This window comes from Amia ocellicauda, chromosome 14 (genome assembly GCF_036373705.1).
Source record: "Amia ocellicauda isolate fAmiCal2 chromosome 14, fAmiCal2.hap1, whole genome shotgun sequence".
NCBI lineage: Eukaryota > Metazoa > Chordata > Actinopteri > Amiiformes > Amiidae > Amia > Amia ocellicauda.
In genome coordinates, this window is record NC_089863.1 from 4230073 (window position 1) to 4247236 (window position 17164).

A 17164-nucleotide genomic window follows, 5' to 3' on the forward strand; every position below is an offset into this window, starting at 1 on the left:
CACGTGTTATTGACACGCCAACAGGGAACGTGTTAAGTTCGAGGCAAGTGTGAATGTGAGCAGGCGCGAAGTAAAGGGTGTCATTGAAGAGTGTGTAGTTCCACATGTCGGTTACAAGAGCACTGGTATGGCAAGAGTTAAATTTCAGTTGTTACCTTGTACTGCTCAGACGGCGCAGGGGCAGTAAAGTTCGGTGCTGTGAAGATACTAAAAAAGCATGTCCTAAAAACAGTGTGCTGCTTTTGTTGTTTACTTTTATTATTATTATTATTATTATTTTTATTTCTTGGCAGACGCCCTTATCCAGGGCGACTTACAACATAAGTGCAAAAATACAGAGAAGTACAAGGCATCAATCATTACAAGTTCAACTTAGCTAAAACATAACAATTCAAAATACATTTTACAGATTCCAATTTACAATTTAAAGTACAGTAAGAGACTTCCTACATCCTGGACGGTGAAAGCTAAGTGCTGTCAAGATGTAGGGTCACAGACATGGGCTACGGGAAAGGGAGCAAGGAGGAAAACAATCAAGAATGTGAGGAGCATAATAAGCTGAAGTGCTATCTAGCAGGGATAGAGGACTAATATTACAAGTGCTGTCGGAAGAGATGCGTCTTGAGTAAGCGCCAGAATGAGGTCAGGGACTCTGCTGTTTTGACTTCGGTGGGCAGGTCGTTCCACCACTTAGGGTTCAGGGATGAGAAGGAGCGGCTCTGGAGGAAGAGGAGTGGAGAGGAGGCAGAGTTAGTCTTCTGGCACTGGAGGAGCGCAGTGGTCTGGAGGGGATGTATGGAGAGACGAGGGTCTGAAGGTATCTTGGTGCAGTGTGGTCGAGACAGCGGTAGGTGAGGGTCAAAGTCTTGAACTGAATGCGTGCCGCTATCGGGAGCCAGTGGAGGGAGCGGAGCAGTGGAGTAGCGTGTGAATCGGGCAGAGAGACACCAGACGAGCCGCAGAGTTCTGGATGAGCTGGAGCGGCGGGTAGTGGATGCAGGCAGGCCGGCCAGGAGGGAGTTGCAGTATCCAGGCGGGAGAGGACCAGGGACTGGACGAGCAGCTGAGTCGAGTAGTCGGTGAGGAAGGGACGGATCCGGTGTATGTTGCTCAGGAAGAATCTGCAGGTACATGTCAGCGTGGTGATGTGCTGGGAGAAGGAGAGTGCAGGATCGAGGGTCACTCCTAGATTTTTAGCGGAAGAAGAAGGAGAGAGTGTGGTGGATTCCAAGGGGATCGAGATGGGGAGGTCAGCAGAAGGTGAGCAAGATTGGGGGAAAAAGAGGAGATCTGATTTGGAGAGGTTGAGCTTGAGGTGGTGCGAGTGCATCCAGGCGGAAATGGCAGACAAGCAGGAAGAGATGCGTGAGGGGATGAGAGGGTCAGAAGAGGGAAAAGACAGGAAGATCTGGGCATCATCAGCATAGAAGTGGTAGAAGAAGCCATGGGAAGCGATGAGGGGGCCCAGGGAGCGAGTGTAGAGAGAGAACAGGAGCGGGCCCAGGACGGAGCCTTGTGGAACACCTGTGAGGAGAGGTTGGGGGGTGGATGAGGAGCCTCGCCATGTCACTTGGTAGGATCGGTCGCTGACGTAGGAGGAGAACCAGGTGAGAGCAGTCCCAGAGATTCCAAGGTCAGCGAGGCAGGGGAGGAGGATGGAGTGATTGACGGTGTCAAATGCTGCAGAGAGGTCAAGGAGGATGAGGACTGAGGAGAGGGAGGCTGCCCGAGCGCGGCTGAGGGAGTCAGTGACAGCCAGGAGAGCCGTTTCAGTGGAGTGAGCTGTGCGGAAGCCGGACACAACTTAGACACAACACACATCCCACACGGTTGCCGTCTTTCTGAACGTGGTGTTTGTGTGCTAGGTTTCCATGAATGAAGAAGCCTACTAGTTTATAGTGTTTGTTGTAGAAACGGAAAAGGAGACCCACAATATAGATGTGGCTGATTATGAAGATGTGTATCTTAATTTCATCACTAATGACCCGCCATAGCAACACACGTTCTGTTCATTTGTTCATTTGGTTAAATCATCAAAAATACAGTTAGGTCCATAAATATTTAGACAGTGACATAACTGTCATCCTTTTGGCTCTGTACGCCACCACAATGAATTTGAAAGGAATTGATCAAGATGTCCTTTAAGTGTAGACTTTCATCTTTAATTTGAGGGTAGTTACATCCAAATTGGGTGAACAGTGTAGGAATTACACCCATTTTTATATGTGGTCCCCCCAATTTTAGGGGCTCAAAGGTAATTGTACAAACTAAAATAATCATGAATTAAATTGTGAGTTTCATCACCAGATGCTGGGTTTCTTCCCTGGTAATGCTCTGCCAGGCCTGTACTGCAGCTGTGTTTAGTTCCTGCTTGTTCTTGGGGTGTTTTGCCTTCAGTTCTGCCTTCAGCAAGTGAAATGCTGCTCAATTGGATTCAGGTCAGGTGACTGACTTGGCCATTGCAGAACATTCCACTTCTTTGCCTTAAAAAAGTATTGGGTTGCTTTCACAATATGCTTCGGGTCATTGTCCATCTGCACTGTGCTGTCCAATGAGTTCTGAAGCATTTGGCTGAATCTGAACAGATAATATAGCCCTATACACTTCAGAATTCATCCTGCTACTTTTGTCAGAACCAGTTCCCTTGGCAGCCATACATGCCCATGCAATAACATGTTTCACAGATGAGGTGGTATGCTTCGGATCATGAGCAGTTCCTTCTCTTCTCCATGCTCTTCCCATCTTCCCATCATTCTGGTACAAGTTGATCTTTGTCTCATCTGTCCATAGGATGTTGTTCCAGGACTGTACAGGGTTCTTGAGATGTTTTTTATGGCAAACTCTAATCTGGTCTTCCTGTTTCCTGTTTCCATCTTGTGGTAAACCCTCTGTATTTACTCTGGTGAAGTCTTCTCTTGATTATTGACTTTGACACAGATACGCCTACCTCCTGGAGGGTGTTCTTGATCTGGCCAACTGTCTTTTGTCATCCACCACAGTTCTCCATGGTCATCCAGTCCTTATGGTATTCCCGAGCTCACCAGTGCGTTCTGTCTATTTAAGAATGTACCAAATAGTTGGTTTGGCCACACCTAATGTTTTTGGTATCTCTCTGATTGGTTAGTTTTGATTTCTCAGCCTAATGATGGCTTGCTTCACTCGCAGTGGCAGCTCTTTGGACTTCATAGTGAGGGTTAACAGCAACAGATTCCAAATGCAAATGCCACAATTGAAATCAAGTCTAGACCTTTTAACTGCTTACCTGTAATTTAACTAATGAGGGACTAACACACACCTGGCCATGGAACAGCTGAGCAGCCAATTGTCTAATTACTTTTGAGCCCCTAAAATTGGGGGGACCACATATAAAAATGTGTGTAATTCCTACACCATTAACCAAATTTGGATGTAATTATCCTCAAATTAAAGATGAACGTCTACATTTAAAGCACATCTTAATTGTTTCCTTTTAAATCCATTGTGGTGGCATACACAGCCAAAATGATGACAATTGTGTCACTGTGAAAAAAACATATATGGACCTAACTGTAGATCAGTACACACACACACACACACACACACACACACACACACTCAACTATGCATTTATAGACACAGAGCACGCTGTTGTAGACAGATGTGGTTAAAATGCTTCACAAAGTGTGCCCTCGCGCCTTCAACACGTCTTTTGCAGGAACTGGACACATTCACTCTTGGGCCGACCACATTTCACACTGCCGACCCCTGACCAGCCCCAAGCCATAGAGCAACAGGTTCAGTGTCAGGAAACTTTAACGCCTCCTCTGAGTCACAGACAGTTGGAAGATGCTGTCGGGTCTGGTCCTGCCCTATAGTGTCCCTTGCTGTCCTGTCCTGTCCTACAATGTCCCTTCCCTTTAGCGCAGGACCATGAAAACAACTGGTGAAAACAACACCTGCGATATGAGAGTGCAGAGGCTATGTTGGCACTGACCTTCCACCTCGACTGTTCCCTAATTGAACCATTCCTTCATTATACTGCCTTGTTCCCAGGTTGTGATGGGAGCCCAGGGGTTGGAGGAGAGACCTCCAACAGGACCCCCTTTGCCCTTCTGCCTACCCCCACCCTCTCAGTGTCCAGGGCTTCCCACCCCACTTCATATCCACCCAGCTGCATGCCCTTGACCATCTCAAGCTTATAGATGTCCCACATTGAGCTCCGTCTTATTTTCTTGTGGGTTGTAACCTTGTAGTTTACTGCCTCTGTCCCAGGGGTGTCTTTAGGTCCCTCCCTCCATCAGGATCTGGGAAAGACACCACGGCCTGAAGCCCATGCTTGCATCCCCCCAGGATGGAAGTGTACAACGAAGCAGTGGACTACCTGCAAGCCTACAGCATCCCTGGTACGAGCAGCGAGCGCATCTTTACAGAGCCACAGTGTTAGATTCACACCGTAGGTCACAGCACGTTCAAAAAGTCAACTGCTTGTGTGAAGGGTGTCTGTTACTGGTTAAGAGATGTCTGGCTGCACAAACTGTTAGAAATATAATCTCTCATACAATAAGAAACACCCTTCACATGGCCACACTCGCCAGGATTAGACAACCCATATCTTTACGGTGAAAAAAACACATTTTAGCTCAATTTAACAACCACCCCCTTTCTCTCCTTGAGGTACTGCTAAAGAGATCATATCTAGCACTGCTTTTCTGTAGGTCCTCCCATTGGGACTGGAAATGGTACATCTATCAAACAATAAAGCCACAGATTGCTTTACACACTGAAATCTGCTCCTTGGCACAGTGAGCCCCAGTCGTGACCGCAGTGCATCCTCTCTGTGTCTCTCTCTCTCCGCCAGTGCCTGAGCTGGAGCCCGACGTACTGGAGGATGTATTCGGGGTGGACGGGGATGAGGACTTGCCGCCCATCACGCCGTCCCTCTTCAGCCCCCAGCGCAGCTTCAGCGCAGACTTCCCTGACACCCCGGTGAGTCCCCCTGCCCCGCCTCTACCCCAACACAGAAGCAGTGGGCCAGCTCTAGTCATGGAACTAGTACGTTGACACACTGGAGGCCCCCGGGGGCCCTCTGGTTGTGGTCCCCAAATGAGCTCTCTGTTGCTCCATTGAAACCTGAATTGAAATACAAATTGGCTTCATTAGACCGTACCTATTGACTGATTTATTTATTTTTTATGGTTTTAGTGGACAAAAAGCTGGGAGAATCCAAGTCCTGGACTTGTTAAATTGCCCTTGAGATTGTCAGTCAACTCCCTTCAGAATAATTCAAATGTTTAGATTAGTTGGCTTCACAGAAAATCAGACCCGCCTGGCACTCGGTCCATGAGAAAGCCTGGTGGCTCTTATCCACCAAAGCTCTGGCAGCTGTTCAGGGCATCCAGGCGGCAGTAATGTCAGCGACTCAAGTTCCCTTTACCGGCAGGGAGTTCCTCTAGGTCTGTTTAAAAACAGCTCCCTTTGAGCCACTATAGGTTATGGTCATAAGTTACTCATTACTGTGCACGCTGTTCTGGGCACCAGTATCACGCGTGACACAACCGACATATCCCCAGTGCACGCCGAGACCAAACTGGTCCCTTGGGAGTGGCACAGCACATATGTAGACTGTAGGACTGTAGACTGACAGCTGGTTTGTGTTCCAGACGGGATGGGACCCGGAGAAGATGCTGCAGAGGCGGCTGGTGGTCCTACGCAGCATCCTGGCCAGCGAGGAGCTGTACCTGACCGAGCTGGAGACCCTGCTCACGGTAAGTGAGAGAGAGAACCGTCCCGGGACACGTGATGATGCATCACTCCCCCTGTGTTCACCGACCTTTTTCGAGCTTGAGTCACACCTACATAACTGAGACCTTGTGCGTGCTCACCTGGCCACCTGCCCACTCTCTTCCTTTTACAAACTGGCAGAACAGGGCAGAATAGGGCAGAACAGAGCAGTATAGTCCGATCCAGCATAACCGAATAGAGAACAGTGCACTGCAGCAAAGTACAGGGCTAAATAGTGTAGTACCTTACAATGTAGTAGAGCAGAGTAAAATCCAGCTGCGCACAGTAAAATATGAAAAAAGTTAACAGTACAATACGCAACAAAGTAACAGTAAAGTATGAAACAAAGTAACAGTAAAATATGCAACAAAGCAACAGTAAAGTATGAAACAAAGTAACAGTAAAATACGCAACAAAGCAACAGTAAAGTATGAAACAAAGCAATAGTTAAATACAATACAAAGCAACAGTAGAATACACAACAAAGTGACAGTAAAATATGTAACAAAGCAACAGTAAAGTATGAAACAAAGTAACGGTAAAATACATGACAAAGCAACAGTGAAGTATGAAACAAAGAAATAGTAAAATATGGAACAAAGCAACAGTAAAATGGAACAAAGCAACAGTAAAATACGCAACAAAGCAACAGTAAAATACGCAACAAAGCAACAGTAACATGGAACCAAGCAACAGTAAAATACGCAACAAAGCAACAGTGAAATATGCAACAAAGCAATAGTTAAATACTATACAAAGCAACAGTAGAATACACAATAAAGTGACAGTAAAATACGTAACAAAGCAACAGTAAAATATGGAACAATGTCACAGTTAATTACGATAGAAAGCAACAGTAAAATACTCAACAAAGTAACAGTAAAATATGATTGAATATGATACAAAGCAGTACACTCAGTACACTGACACAAGTTACCGATTCAGCACAGCATTCGGAAGCACTTTATGTGAAAAGATGAAATACAGTACAAATCCCATGTACGTTCCCAACCAGCATTGCATTCTTCTAACTGAATGTCCACCCTGACTCTGAAACCTCCCCACCTGACATCGTGACTGGGATGGTGCATGAAAAGAACCATGGGGGGGCATAAAGAGTGACCCGACACTGGGGCCTGAGACGGTGCTGTCAGTGGGGTGCCAGCCTCTGCAGGGCAGCCCACGCGCTCAGAAACAGTGCTCTTTGAAAGCACTAAGATTGTTTAGTTTTTGCTTTTCCTCTTCTCACACACACCCTCTGGATGCTATTTTTAGACAGCGAGTGAATTGGGCCATCTTCTGAAAAGCAGAGAAAACCCATTTCACCACCACTTCCTCCTGTGCCCGGGGCGATTTCCCACGAGCTCCCCTGTGGGCTAATAGAGGTACCACCACAAGCTTGCACACACATGCGCACACGCTCACAGAAAACACATGCGCACACACACAGACACATTCTTCATTTAGGACAGAAATTACTTGCCCACTTCCCCAAACTAATCACGCTCTACACTAAGATTTAGATTCAGAGCAGGATCAGACCAGTAAAAAGATCAAATACAGACAGAAATGTTTTGTCTAGTGGCGTTTTAAACGAACGGTCGGGGGGTTGGATGGTCTTGGCCTCGCGCTTTACTTCCATCTACCCATTGGGCACCAAACGACATCTCTTTTCCCAGCATGCAGTGCTCTGCCTCATAAATATCGACTATCAATGAACGTGTCTTAGAAGTAGGAGGAAACATGTTCCATATGGAAATGGCACCTTTATTCACTATGCCTTTGGACCTGGCCATACCTTTCTGGGGGGGCAAATTAACATTTTCTCAGCATTTGGGGGGACACGTTGCCACCTTCCCCCCTAAACCTATGCCTGTCATGGTCCCAGAATATGTGTCCGCGGTCACAGCCTTCTTGCCATGCTAAATCAGGCACCTCTCAGCCAGATAAACAGGGACCAGTACTGGTCTAAAAGTCCCATGCCTTGTAGTCGGGACATGGCTGGGAGTTACCACCCTCTTGCCCAGCTGCATTCTGCTTAGCAATGCCAGGGGTAAAATCTGAGCAGGTCGCAGTTCGGGCTACGGTGCTGGTGGTCTGGCTGGAGACACACACGGAAAAACAACGGGTTCCTCGGCTGTTGTCAGAAGCTCGCACCCGCCTGCAGGCCAGTCGCCGGCAGTGAGTCAGCACCCCTTGCTCGGCGGGATCTTTAGATACGGCACTCTCTTATCAGGGATGGATGTGCTGCATGATCTATCAACATGGCGATCTGGCTGAGCTTCCTGTTGAGGTCTCTCAGCTCTGCGGGGATGCAGAGGCTAAGCGGTTTGACCGGTTCAGGGTGTGTGAGGGACGGGGACGGCTGGGTCCTTCAGGGACAGACATTGTTTTCACTCTCAGTGAGATTAAACACACACTCTCACATATATTCAAACACACACACTCTCACACACAGACTCACACTCTCACACAGACACTCACACACTCTCACACACACACACACACACACACACAGATGCTCACATAAAGACACACTCACACACTCTCACATACAGACACACACACTCTCTCACATACATACACACACTGTCAAATACATACACACACACACTTTCACATACAGACTCACACACACACAAACACGCCCATTTAAAGACACACTCACACACACACACACTCTCACACACAGACACACACACACACACACACACACACTCTCACATACAGACACTCTCACATATATACTCACACACACACACACACACACGCAGACCCACACACTCAAATTTACAGACACACGCACACACAGTCACACATCTCTCTCACACAAGCATCAGTCGGCTTCTCTAAACTTCCCTGTTCTCGCCGGAACTTCTGCTTTCTTCACTCTGGGCCTTCAGAGATCACTTCCCCGTCTCTGGTATCAGCTGCCGGCGCTTTCGCTTGCAGACGGTTAAAAAAGAGAAGCCCATTGTCTATTTTCAATGACCTAAATCGACCGAGGGGGAGGGGTTGGTCGTTCATAAGGAGGGTGCGGATTATTCCTTCTGTATCACAAAATCTACCCCCCTCGGAAACATGTGGTGTTCGTAGCGAGGGACTGGGAAACTGAAGCACACCGTCTCTCAGGACTGAAGCAGTTAGCAGTCAGAAAGGGGTTCATTGTGCCAATCCTCGTGGTTGTTACTGTGTTATTTTTGTTTTCACTCACAGCCGGAAGGTCAGACAAACAAACAAACCAAAGCATGTGGGGTGGGGAGGATGCACGTGCTGGCGTAAAAACTGAGAAGTTGGCCCGTGCTGGAGTTCCCCTTCTCTTACCAAGTGGGGCTTGCTCAACACACAGGGTGCAGAGTCAGCACAGTGCGTCTCTTGGCTACACTACAACACTTCTGACAACAAGACACCTCCTCTCACAGAGTCCCGGTGGAGTCCTGCGCCCCGGGGGAGGGTGTCCTGCGCCCTGTTCTGGTGTGTCTCTGGTCTGTACACAAAAGGAGGGACAGGGAGCAGGAGCTTGGCAGCACAGAGGTGGTGTAAAACAATGTGGAAATATGGAGGACTGCTTCCAAAATAGACCAGGGACCGCGGTCTAAACGAGAAAGAGAACAATCTATTTAAATTCTTCCATCTTCCATTTCCTCCTTCTACCCCCCTTCCTATTTTTGGCTCCTGCAGAGGGTTTTATTATATATAACAGTCAGCACTGAATGTAAATAAATTCACCCGCCTCTTCCTGTAAACGGTCGATCGTCCCTTTAAGCCCAATCCTTCTGTTCGCGGCCAACAGGAATCCAGCTTCCATGCCCCTCTCTTGTCTCCCGCAGCCGATGAAAGCCCTGAAGGCCACGGCGTGCACCTCCCAGCCCGTGCTGTCCAACCAGGAGATCCGGACGGTGTTCTACCAGGTGCCAGAGCTGCGGGACCTGCACAGGGACTTCTACAACAGCCTGAGAGAGCGACTCGGGCCCGGGGAGCTGCAGACACCAGTGGGGGACGTCTTCCAGAAGATGGTAGGGCTCCCATTAGTCCCACGCTCTATAGCCAAGGCAATGGGCCATAATCCCAATGCCTCAGTCCTTCATTCCACAGTTCACAGATGTTTCACGTTGAATCAACACCCAATTTAAATGTCCCCTGAGTCTCAGAAGAAGTCACCCCTCACTTATATAATGTAGTGGACCAAAAAGTCATATGTTGTAATTGAATTTGTGGCCTACTGTGCTATAGGAACGCACCCATAATCTAAAGGTCCAAGGCTGCCCATGAATATGGGCCTGGAGAGCCACTGTAAGGTATCTCACGATCTTTCGCTTCCAGGTCAGTCAGCTGGGGGTGTACCGAGGCTTCATCGACAACTACGAGAGCGCCCTGGAGACAGTGCGCAAGTGCACACAGACGGACACACGCTTCAAGACGCTGGCGGAGGTAGGGGCTCCTTGACACTGTAAAACCGCTTTAGAAGACAGAATTGACGTTATAGTACGTTACTCACACCTAACGTAACAGAGATAAAGGTCCTCCAACAGCCATAGACACAAGCACTGAGACACAGGGCCAGCGCTCGAGGTGTGGAGGGGGTGGGGGGGCATGGGAGACCGCTGCTCGGCTCGCAAACTTGTAACACTGTCAGTTTAATTTCCTTCTCTGGGCATGCAGAGCATGATGTCCTTCAAAGGATCTGACAACTCCAAGACCATGTACACCTTCGAAGGTAAGAGCAAAGCCCGCTCTCTTCGTGTCTTTCCTCCTCCTCATCCCTCCATCCTTGGACATTCCGAACAGCAAACAGCTTGTCCAGAAGCTTGTAGTCTCCTTTGTCCTGGTCGGTCACTAACCTGTAAAGCCCCATTTCAGAAATACAAATACTATAGATCCTGAGCAGAATAACTCTTCCCCCTATTTTTTAATTAATCACTGGTCTATTGCCAAGTTCTGGCCCAGTTCTCCTCTTCCTCCTCCTATGGATTCAGAGCTCTCTGTGTCTCCCCTGCAGCTCTACTCTACAAGCCGTTGGACCGTGTTACCAAGACCACACTGGTGTTACATGTGAGTACCACGGACACGTACGGTGATGGCCAACATTTAAAAACTCGTACCAAAAAATAACCCCCTGGCGTTAAAGGGAAGTGAAGGATCTGTGCTGGACAAGGCTGTCTTTGAAGCACCCAAACTGCAGTCCTGTCTGGAAACAGGGCGTGGTCTGGACTGCTTCAGATTTAGACACTGTACACACACACACTTACAAATCTCATATCAATAAACAAATCCAGTGTCAGCTAGAGGAAGCTTTTGAGAAGTGGCCTAATTGTTTTCTAGCAACCACAAAAACATCTCAGTTGTAAGAGATTGGACTGATTGGACACCCTCACCTCTCTCTCTCTCTCTGGCAGGATCTGTTGAAGCATACCCCCCCAGACCACCCCGACTGCCCCCTGCTCCAGGAGGCCCTGCGCATCTCCAGCAGCTTCCTGTCGGGGGTGAATGAGGAATCGCAGAAGAAGTCATCCGTCACCCTGAGCAAGGGCCAGGTGAGAGGGCCGACTGGGCTGGACTGGGTCATGCTGTGAGCACCACACCCTCGTGAGAACTGCCCCACACTCCCCCGCAGGGAAGACCCTAACCCCCGGCCGCGTGCCGCCCCTCTCCTACCCACAGAACCGGCAGCTGGTGAAGGATGGGTTCCTGGTGGACTTCTCAGAGGGAGTCCGCAGCCTGCGCCACATCTTCCTCTACACTGACCTGCTGCTGTGCGCCAAGCTCAAGGGTGGCTGGGCCGGGTGGGTACCGCCAGGGATTGTGGGTAATGCGGGTGGTGTTGGCATGGCACAGGACACACAACAGTGGGGGAGGAGAGGAAGAATCAGACTTGGCAAACCGCGGCCCTGATGGGGAACGCAAAGGAGCTGTAGAACGGCCTGTTTAAAGTCTTACAAAATGGCGCCCCTGGCTCTGAGCGCTGATGTGATCGCTGTGTGTGTGTGTGTGTGTGTCCTGGCAGAAAGCAGGCCCAGTACCGCTTCGGCTGGTATCTCCCACTGGCGGGCCTGAGGCTCCAGTGGGGCCGGGAGCAGGAACTGCCCGCCGAGGTCAACCACACCAGGGAGAAGATGTTCCAGCTCAGGCAGGAGATTGAGCAGCAGTCGGTGAGCAGGGGAACTGGGGATAAGTTGTTTGGGAGCGGGACTGTGAAGGAGAAATTAATCCCTGTCTGCACCTGTCTCTCTCTCATCCCACCCTCTCTCTCTCTCTCTCTCTCTAATTGTGTGTAAACTGTGTGCGTCTGCATTGACAGAAAGGGGGCCGTGTGTCGGGGGCACGTACAATTGACAGATCCCGCCGGAAGATGCAGGAGTATGAGCTACAGCTGCTGACGCATTCCCCCACAATCCCCCTGGAGCTGCACAGCCCCAATGGCAAGGTAACTGGACTGGACTGTACTTAACTGGACTGGACAATCATCCAACCACAAAACTCTTCTGTTCTTGTTCAACTGGTATCAAGGGTCTATTAGGGAACCACATTGCATGTCCAAATCAAAGTATTGATTGAGTGATTGATTGATGCGTAGGAGGCTGATTGACGGTCCTTCTCCCCCTTCACCATCCACAGAGCCACACGCTTCTGCTGTCTTCCCTGTACGAGCTGTCGGAGTGGAGGGAGGCCATTGAGAAGCTGAAAGGTGAGGGTGAGTCCAGACAATCTTTCTGGGTGGGGATGTGGGCGCTGTACTGGGACAGACCTAAATGTGCTGCATCCGGAAGGGCCTCGGCGTGTACAGGGGGCCCCATGTGACTGTGGCTCTGTTTCAGGTGTGGAGACTGTGCCCCCCGACCTGCTCAACCTCACCAGCTCCTGCGTCAAATTGAGGATGGTGCACCAGCCCCCTCTCATCAGCCTCACCCCTGGTAGGTCTCCCATTGTTCTTCTTTCCTAGCTACACATCAGTAATGTATTCTCTCCTGACCGTGGATCACTTTAAGTGGCATCTTGTAACGTTTGTCGTTGATTTTGGATTTCCTTAAACGAACAACAACAATGCCGTGAATTGATCTGCTCAATCGGCTGTGTGCTAACGTCTGTGCTCTCTTGTCGCAGCCCCCAAGGACGGCGCGCTGTGTGGGACGCTCGGTGTGGCAGTACATGGGGCGGCTGGGCTGCAGGAGCCCGCAAGTGAGTATGGTAGTCCACCACGCTTGGCTTTAAGGGAAGACTTGAGAATAACTAGTGAGGGTCATTAACTTGTCATCCTGATGGCTCAACTGACTTTGCTGGGCACCTGGGAAGGTTATGAGAAGTTTTGGACTGGGATTACAGCACTAACTGTTCGGTAACTTCAGTCTCCTCTCTCTCCCTCTCTCTCGCTTCCCTGCATCTCTCTACGCCTCCGCCCCTCCTTCCCTCCTCTGCCCTCCCCACCTACAGGTCTGTATGTCTGTCTGGAGGTGGACGGATTCCAATTCTTTGAAAACAAGGCGCAGACGCGAGCTTCTCTGAGCTGCCTGGAGCCGCAGTGGGACGAGGTGAGCCTGAGGCCCCCTGCAACTTAGCCGTTAGGGGCCCCGAGGAATCTCCTCAAAGCTTAAGTACCCCCCACACCATGCATGACAGCAATTTCCCTGATATCAATCCAGTGATGAGGCGTGAATCTTTTCTAGCAACAGCGTCACAGCAAAGTGGGAGAGAGGGAAGAGCAGATAACAGATTATCACACAGGGAAAGGGTGGCTGACTGCAGTTGATTTATTGCCGACTGGTTCACATATTTTTCCCATCGGGGCTGTCCCACCCACCTATTCTACGTCACTGCATCAACCACTGTCTTTTAGGGGGTGTGCAAGCTAGTCAGGTCAACACACCGTAAAGACAGAAGGGAACACATGGGAGGAAGTGGTAGGAAGACAATTGCCACAGTGAGAAAATATCAACATTGTGCCATCGGTGGGGCTGCAAATTTCACAACTTGGCAGCAACACTGAGTGTGTGTGTGTGTGTGTGTGTGTCGCCTTGCTGTGTGCCAGGAGTTTTCCATGGAGGTGGACGAGACGCGGTGCCTGAGGGTGCTGTGCGTGCAGCAGCCGGAGAGGGGGGATGGCAACCCCGAGGACCGGATACTGGGCAAGGCCTCCGTACCGGTGAGTGGGCCCGGCCGAACACCAGCAACCCCGGGTAAAAATAAATATAATATAAAAAAAGACAGATTCTTGTGTTTTAAACTACTTTCATCCCTTCCCTCCCCAGCTGGATGCCAGGGCACTGCTGAAGAAGTGGAGGAAGATGACAGTCAGCATCAACCAGGTCAGATGGGTTTAATATCCGATCCACTCCCCATGGACTGTCCTGTGGTGCACCCCGCAGCCGCAAAATCCACTCCTCTGTGTGTCCCGCAGGTAGAGCTGTCCCTCTCGCTGAAGTTCTCCGCCCACACCCTGGAAGCCCCCGGCTCCGCCCCACCCCCGAGCCACGAGGTGTTCAAGGTTCTCATCGGCCTCGTGGCAGAGTGAGTACAAACATTGACACAATGGCTGCCCACCTGTACGTACCACCGCCGGTAAAGCTCTTCCAATGACTAAGGGTTTTCCTGTGTTGTCCCGTGTGGTCCCGTGTTGTCCCGTGTCTTGGCAGGCAAGAGGGTGTGCTTGTGCCCCATATTGTGCGCTCTTGCATCGAGGAGGTGGAGAGGAGGGGCATGGAGGAGGTGGGCATCTACCGCATCTCCGGAGGTGCCAGCGACATCCAGACACTAAAGAATGCCTTCAACACCAGTGAGAACCACTGCCCTCAATGGCTCTCCCGCTCCTCTCTCCTCTCTGCTCTCCCCCTCTCTTCTCTCTTCCTCCCCCTCTCCCCCTCTCCCCCTCTGACTCTCTCTACCCCCCTCTCTCCTCTCCCCCCTCTTTCTCCTCTCCTCTCTCTCTACCCCCTCTATCCTCTCTCCCGTTCACTCTCCCCCTTCCTGCCCTCCTCTCTCCTCTATTCTCTCTCTCCCTCCCCCTCTTTCCCCATATCTCCCTTATTTCCACTCTCTTCCCCGTTTCTCTCTTCTGCCCCTGTTCTCATCTCTCCCTCTTCCCCCATCTCTCTCCTCTCTCCTCTCTTCTCTCTTCTCTCTTGTCTCTCTTCCCCCATCTCTCTCTGCTCTCCCCCTCTCACTCTCTCTCTCCCCTCTTCTCTCTGTGGTTGTAAACCCCCTCTCAGAAACAGTGGCGGTTCTAGACCATTTTAGCTGGGGGGGCATCTGAAAATGTTTGGTCCACGGTGTGTGGGTTGGGGGGGCAGCGGGGGAGCAAGCACTAAAGTTGGGGGGGCAGCTGCCCCGCCTTGCCCCCCTGTAGATCCGCCCCTGCTCAGAAACCCTCCCTAACAGTCCAGCAACTGCTCCGTGCATCCAGTCCAGCTCCCACTGTAGGACAATAGTTCCCAGAGTCCAAATCATCTCAGCCTGACTTCAGTTCCCATCGATATTGCATATTTGTCTATCACACAAGCGGGATGCGTGAATTCATCTCCCCTCTGCTTCTCTCTTTTTAAAAGATTGCAGTTATTTTGTTATTCAAAATTCCTGACTAAATTAGATGATTCTACATTATTCTAAAATTATTCTACCTAATGAAGAACTATTCTGTTCTTGGCCATTTGCTTCGATACCACACACAGGACTTCCTAAGTGGTCTAACTGGTGTTTGTGTGTGTGTGTGTGTGTGTGTCTGCCAGGTCTCCGGGACGCTGTCTCTCGCCTGCGGGACATGGACGTCAATGCCGTCTCCGGGACCCTCAAGCTGTACTTCCGGGAGCTTCCTGAACCCCTCTTTCCCCCTGTGCACTTCAACAGCCTGACCGAAGCCCTGGGTCAGTGAGGCACTAGGCCGCCGAGGGTTAACCTTTAACAACCAGTGAACCGATCGTAACCTAACAGCATTGTGGAGTAGTGGGGCCACAGTGTGGAGTATTGGGGGCCCAGTGTGGAGTAAAGGGGCTACAGTGTGCAGTTATTATTATAACATGCATACCGGCTGGTCTGAGATGCTGGGTTTTGGCTTCATCTCACCGCTTGCCCAACATCTCTCCTCTCCAGAAATCCAGGACAGAGATGCCAAGACCAGCTGCATGCTGTCCATCCTGCAGTCCTGTCCCACTGTCAACCGCAACACCTTCCTCTTCCTCATGCACCATCTCAAAAGGTGGGTGGATGGCCAACCGACTGGGAGGACATGGTTCCTGCAGGGTTATTTGACTCCAAATAAATCATGAGGACACTGAAGGTGGAATAAACACCCATTCAGCTCAAGGACAGGAATTACCCTCTACCCTGGTGTAAGGACACTGCCTAAACCTGCCCTACGCCTTTTCTCTCTTCTGATGCCTCTCATATTTCCTTCTCCTTCCCCAGGGTGTCAGAGAAACAGGACATCAACAAGATGACCCCCCTGAACCTGGCCACAGTCTTCGGACCCAGCCTTCTTCGCCCCCCGCAGATGGTCTTGGGGCAAACCGGCCCCCAAGTGGACATCTCCCAGGAGGTGGTGGTGCAGGTAGGTCACCCGGCCCCACACTGGGGGGGAAACAGTCCCCAACTCCTGGGGGCAGGAACGTCTGACCCAATCAAAACGTTGCAACGTGACACACTTGTGTGTCTCCATGCCCTTGACACAGTGTCTGTGTCTCGCAGGTCCAGGTGGCGTTTTTCTACCTGCAGTGTGAGAGCCTACCACCCGCCCTGACCGTGGAACCGCTGGATTCAGATGAGGATACGGAGTTCTGATCCTTCTTGGTGCAAACAAGCCCTCGCTCTTTCTGGTGGAGGGTCTAATTTATTTATTGCTTGGGTGTGTATTATAGAAAAGTATTTTATTATTGTTGTGGTTGTTATTGTGCTTGTGAGGAACAGAGCCGGTGGCGAACTGACCTACTGTCCGTCCGAATGCCATGCTGTCCTCTCCCCCTTCGTCTTCACTGCACAGACCTCCCAGGAAGTCCAAAGACTGGTTGGCCTCTTTGTTGCACTTCTTTCATGAATACAGATGGAACAAATAGTCTTCTGCGTTTCTCTGTGTCATTATTGTGCCCGAACTGAGGAAAGCAACACCTCAGACCCAATAAAGAGTGTGTCCGAGGGCATCGAGACGCCGGCGCAGCGGTTGGTCACTCCCGCTGACCCTCAAGGCGTGCATCTGCATCTGTACAATGACCTACGGTGGCTGACATGGCCAACACTGACACACAATGACAGCACAGAAGAATAAACTCACGTATCAAAACAACAAGCATCAGGAAATAATCAAAATCTCCAGAGAATGAAGTTCAAATGCTGCTTATTATGACTGCTACTACTACTAGTAGTAGTAAGAATAAAAATAACAACAGTTATAATGCGTAAAACATTATTATTAGGATTCAAGGAG

The 17164-nt window shown here is 50.1% G+C and overlaps 1 protein-coding gene across 2 annotated transcripts; it reads left to right on the top strand.

Annotated features, from left to right (window-relative positions):
* Positions 1-4251: 4251 nt before the first annotated feature.
* Positions 4252-16798, top strand: LOC136768357 (active breakpoint cluster region-related protein; the record flags this gene model as incomplete). Of its 2 annotated transcripts, none has more annotated exon segments than XM_066722528.1 (23): positions 4252-4382; positions 4838-4965; positions 5640-5744; positions 9591-9776; positions 10084-10191; positions 10423-10477; positions 10760-10812; positions 11157-11294; positions 11422-11543; positions 11765-11909; positions 12059-12184; positions 12376-12451; positions 12576-12671; positions 12862-12936; positions 13189-13286; positions 13784-13897; positions 14004-14060; positions 14153-14262; positions 14388-14527; positions 15477-15611; positions 15838-15943; positions 16153-16294; positions 16432-16798. In XM_066722528.1, coding segments are annotated over 23 exon segments (2460 nt in total). In that variant the 3' UTR covers positions 16525-16798.
* Between the last annotated feature and the right edge of the window lie 366 nt (positions 16799-17164).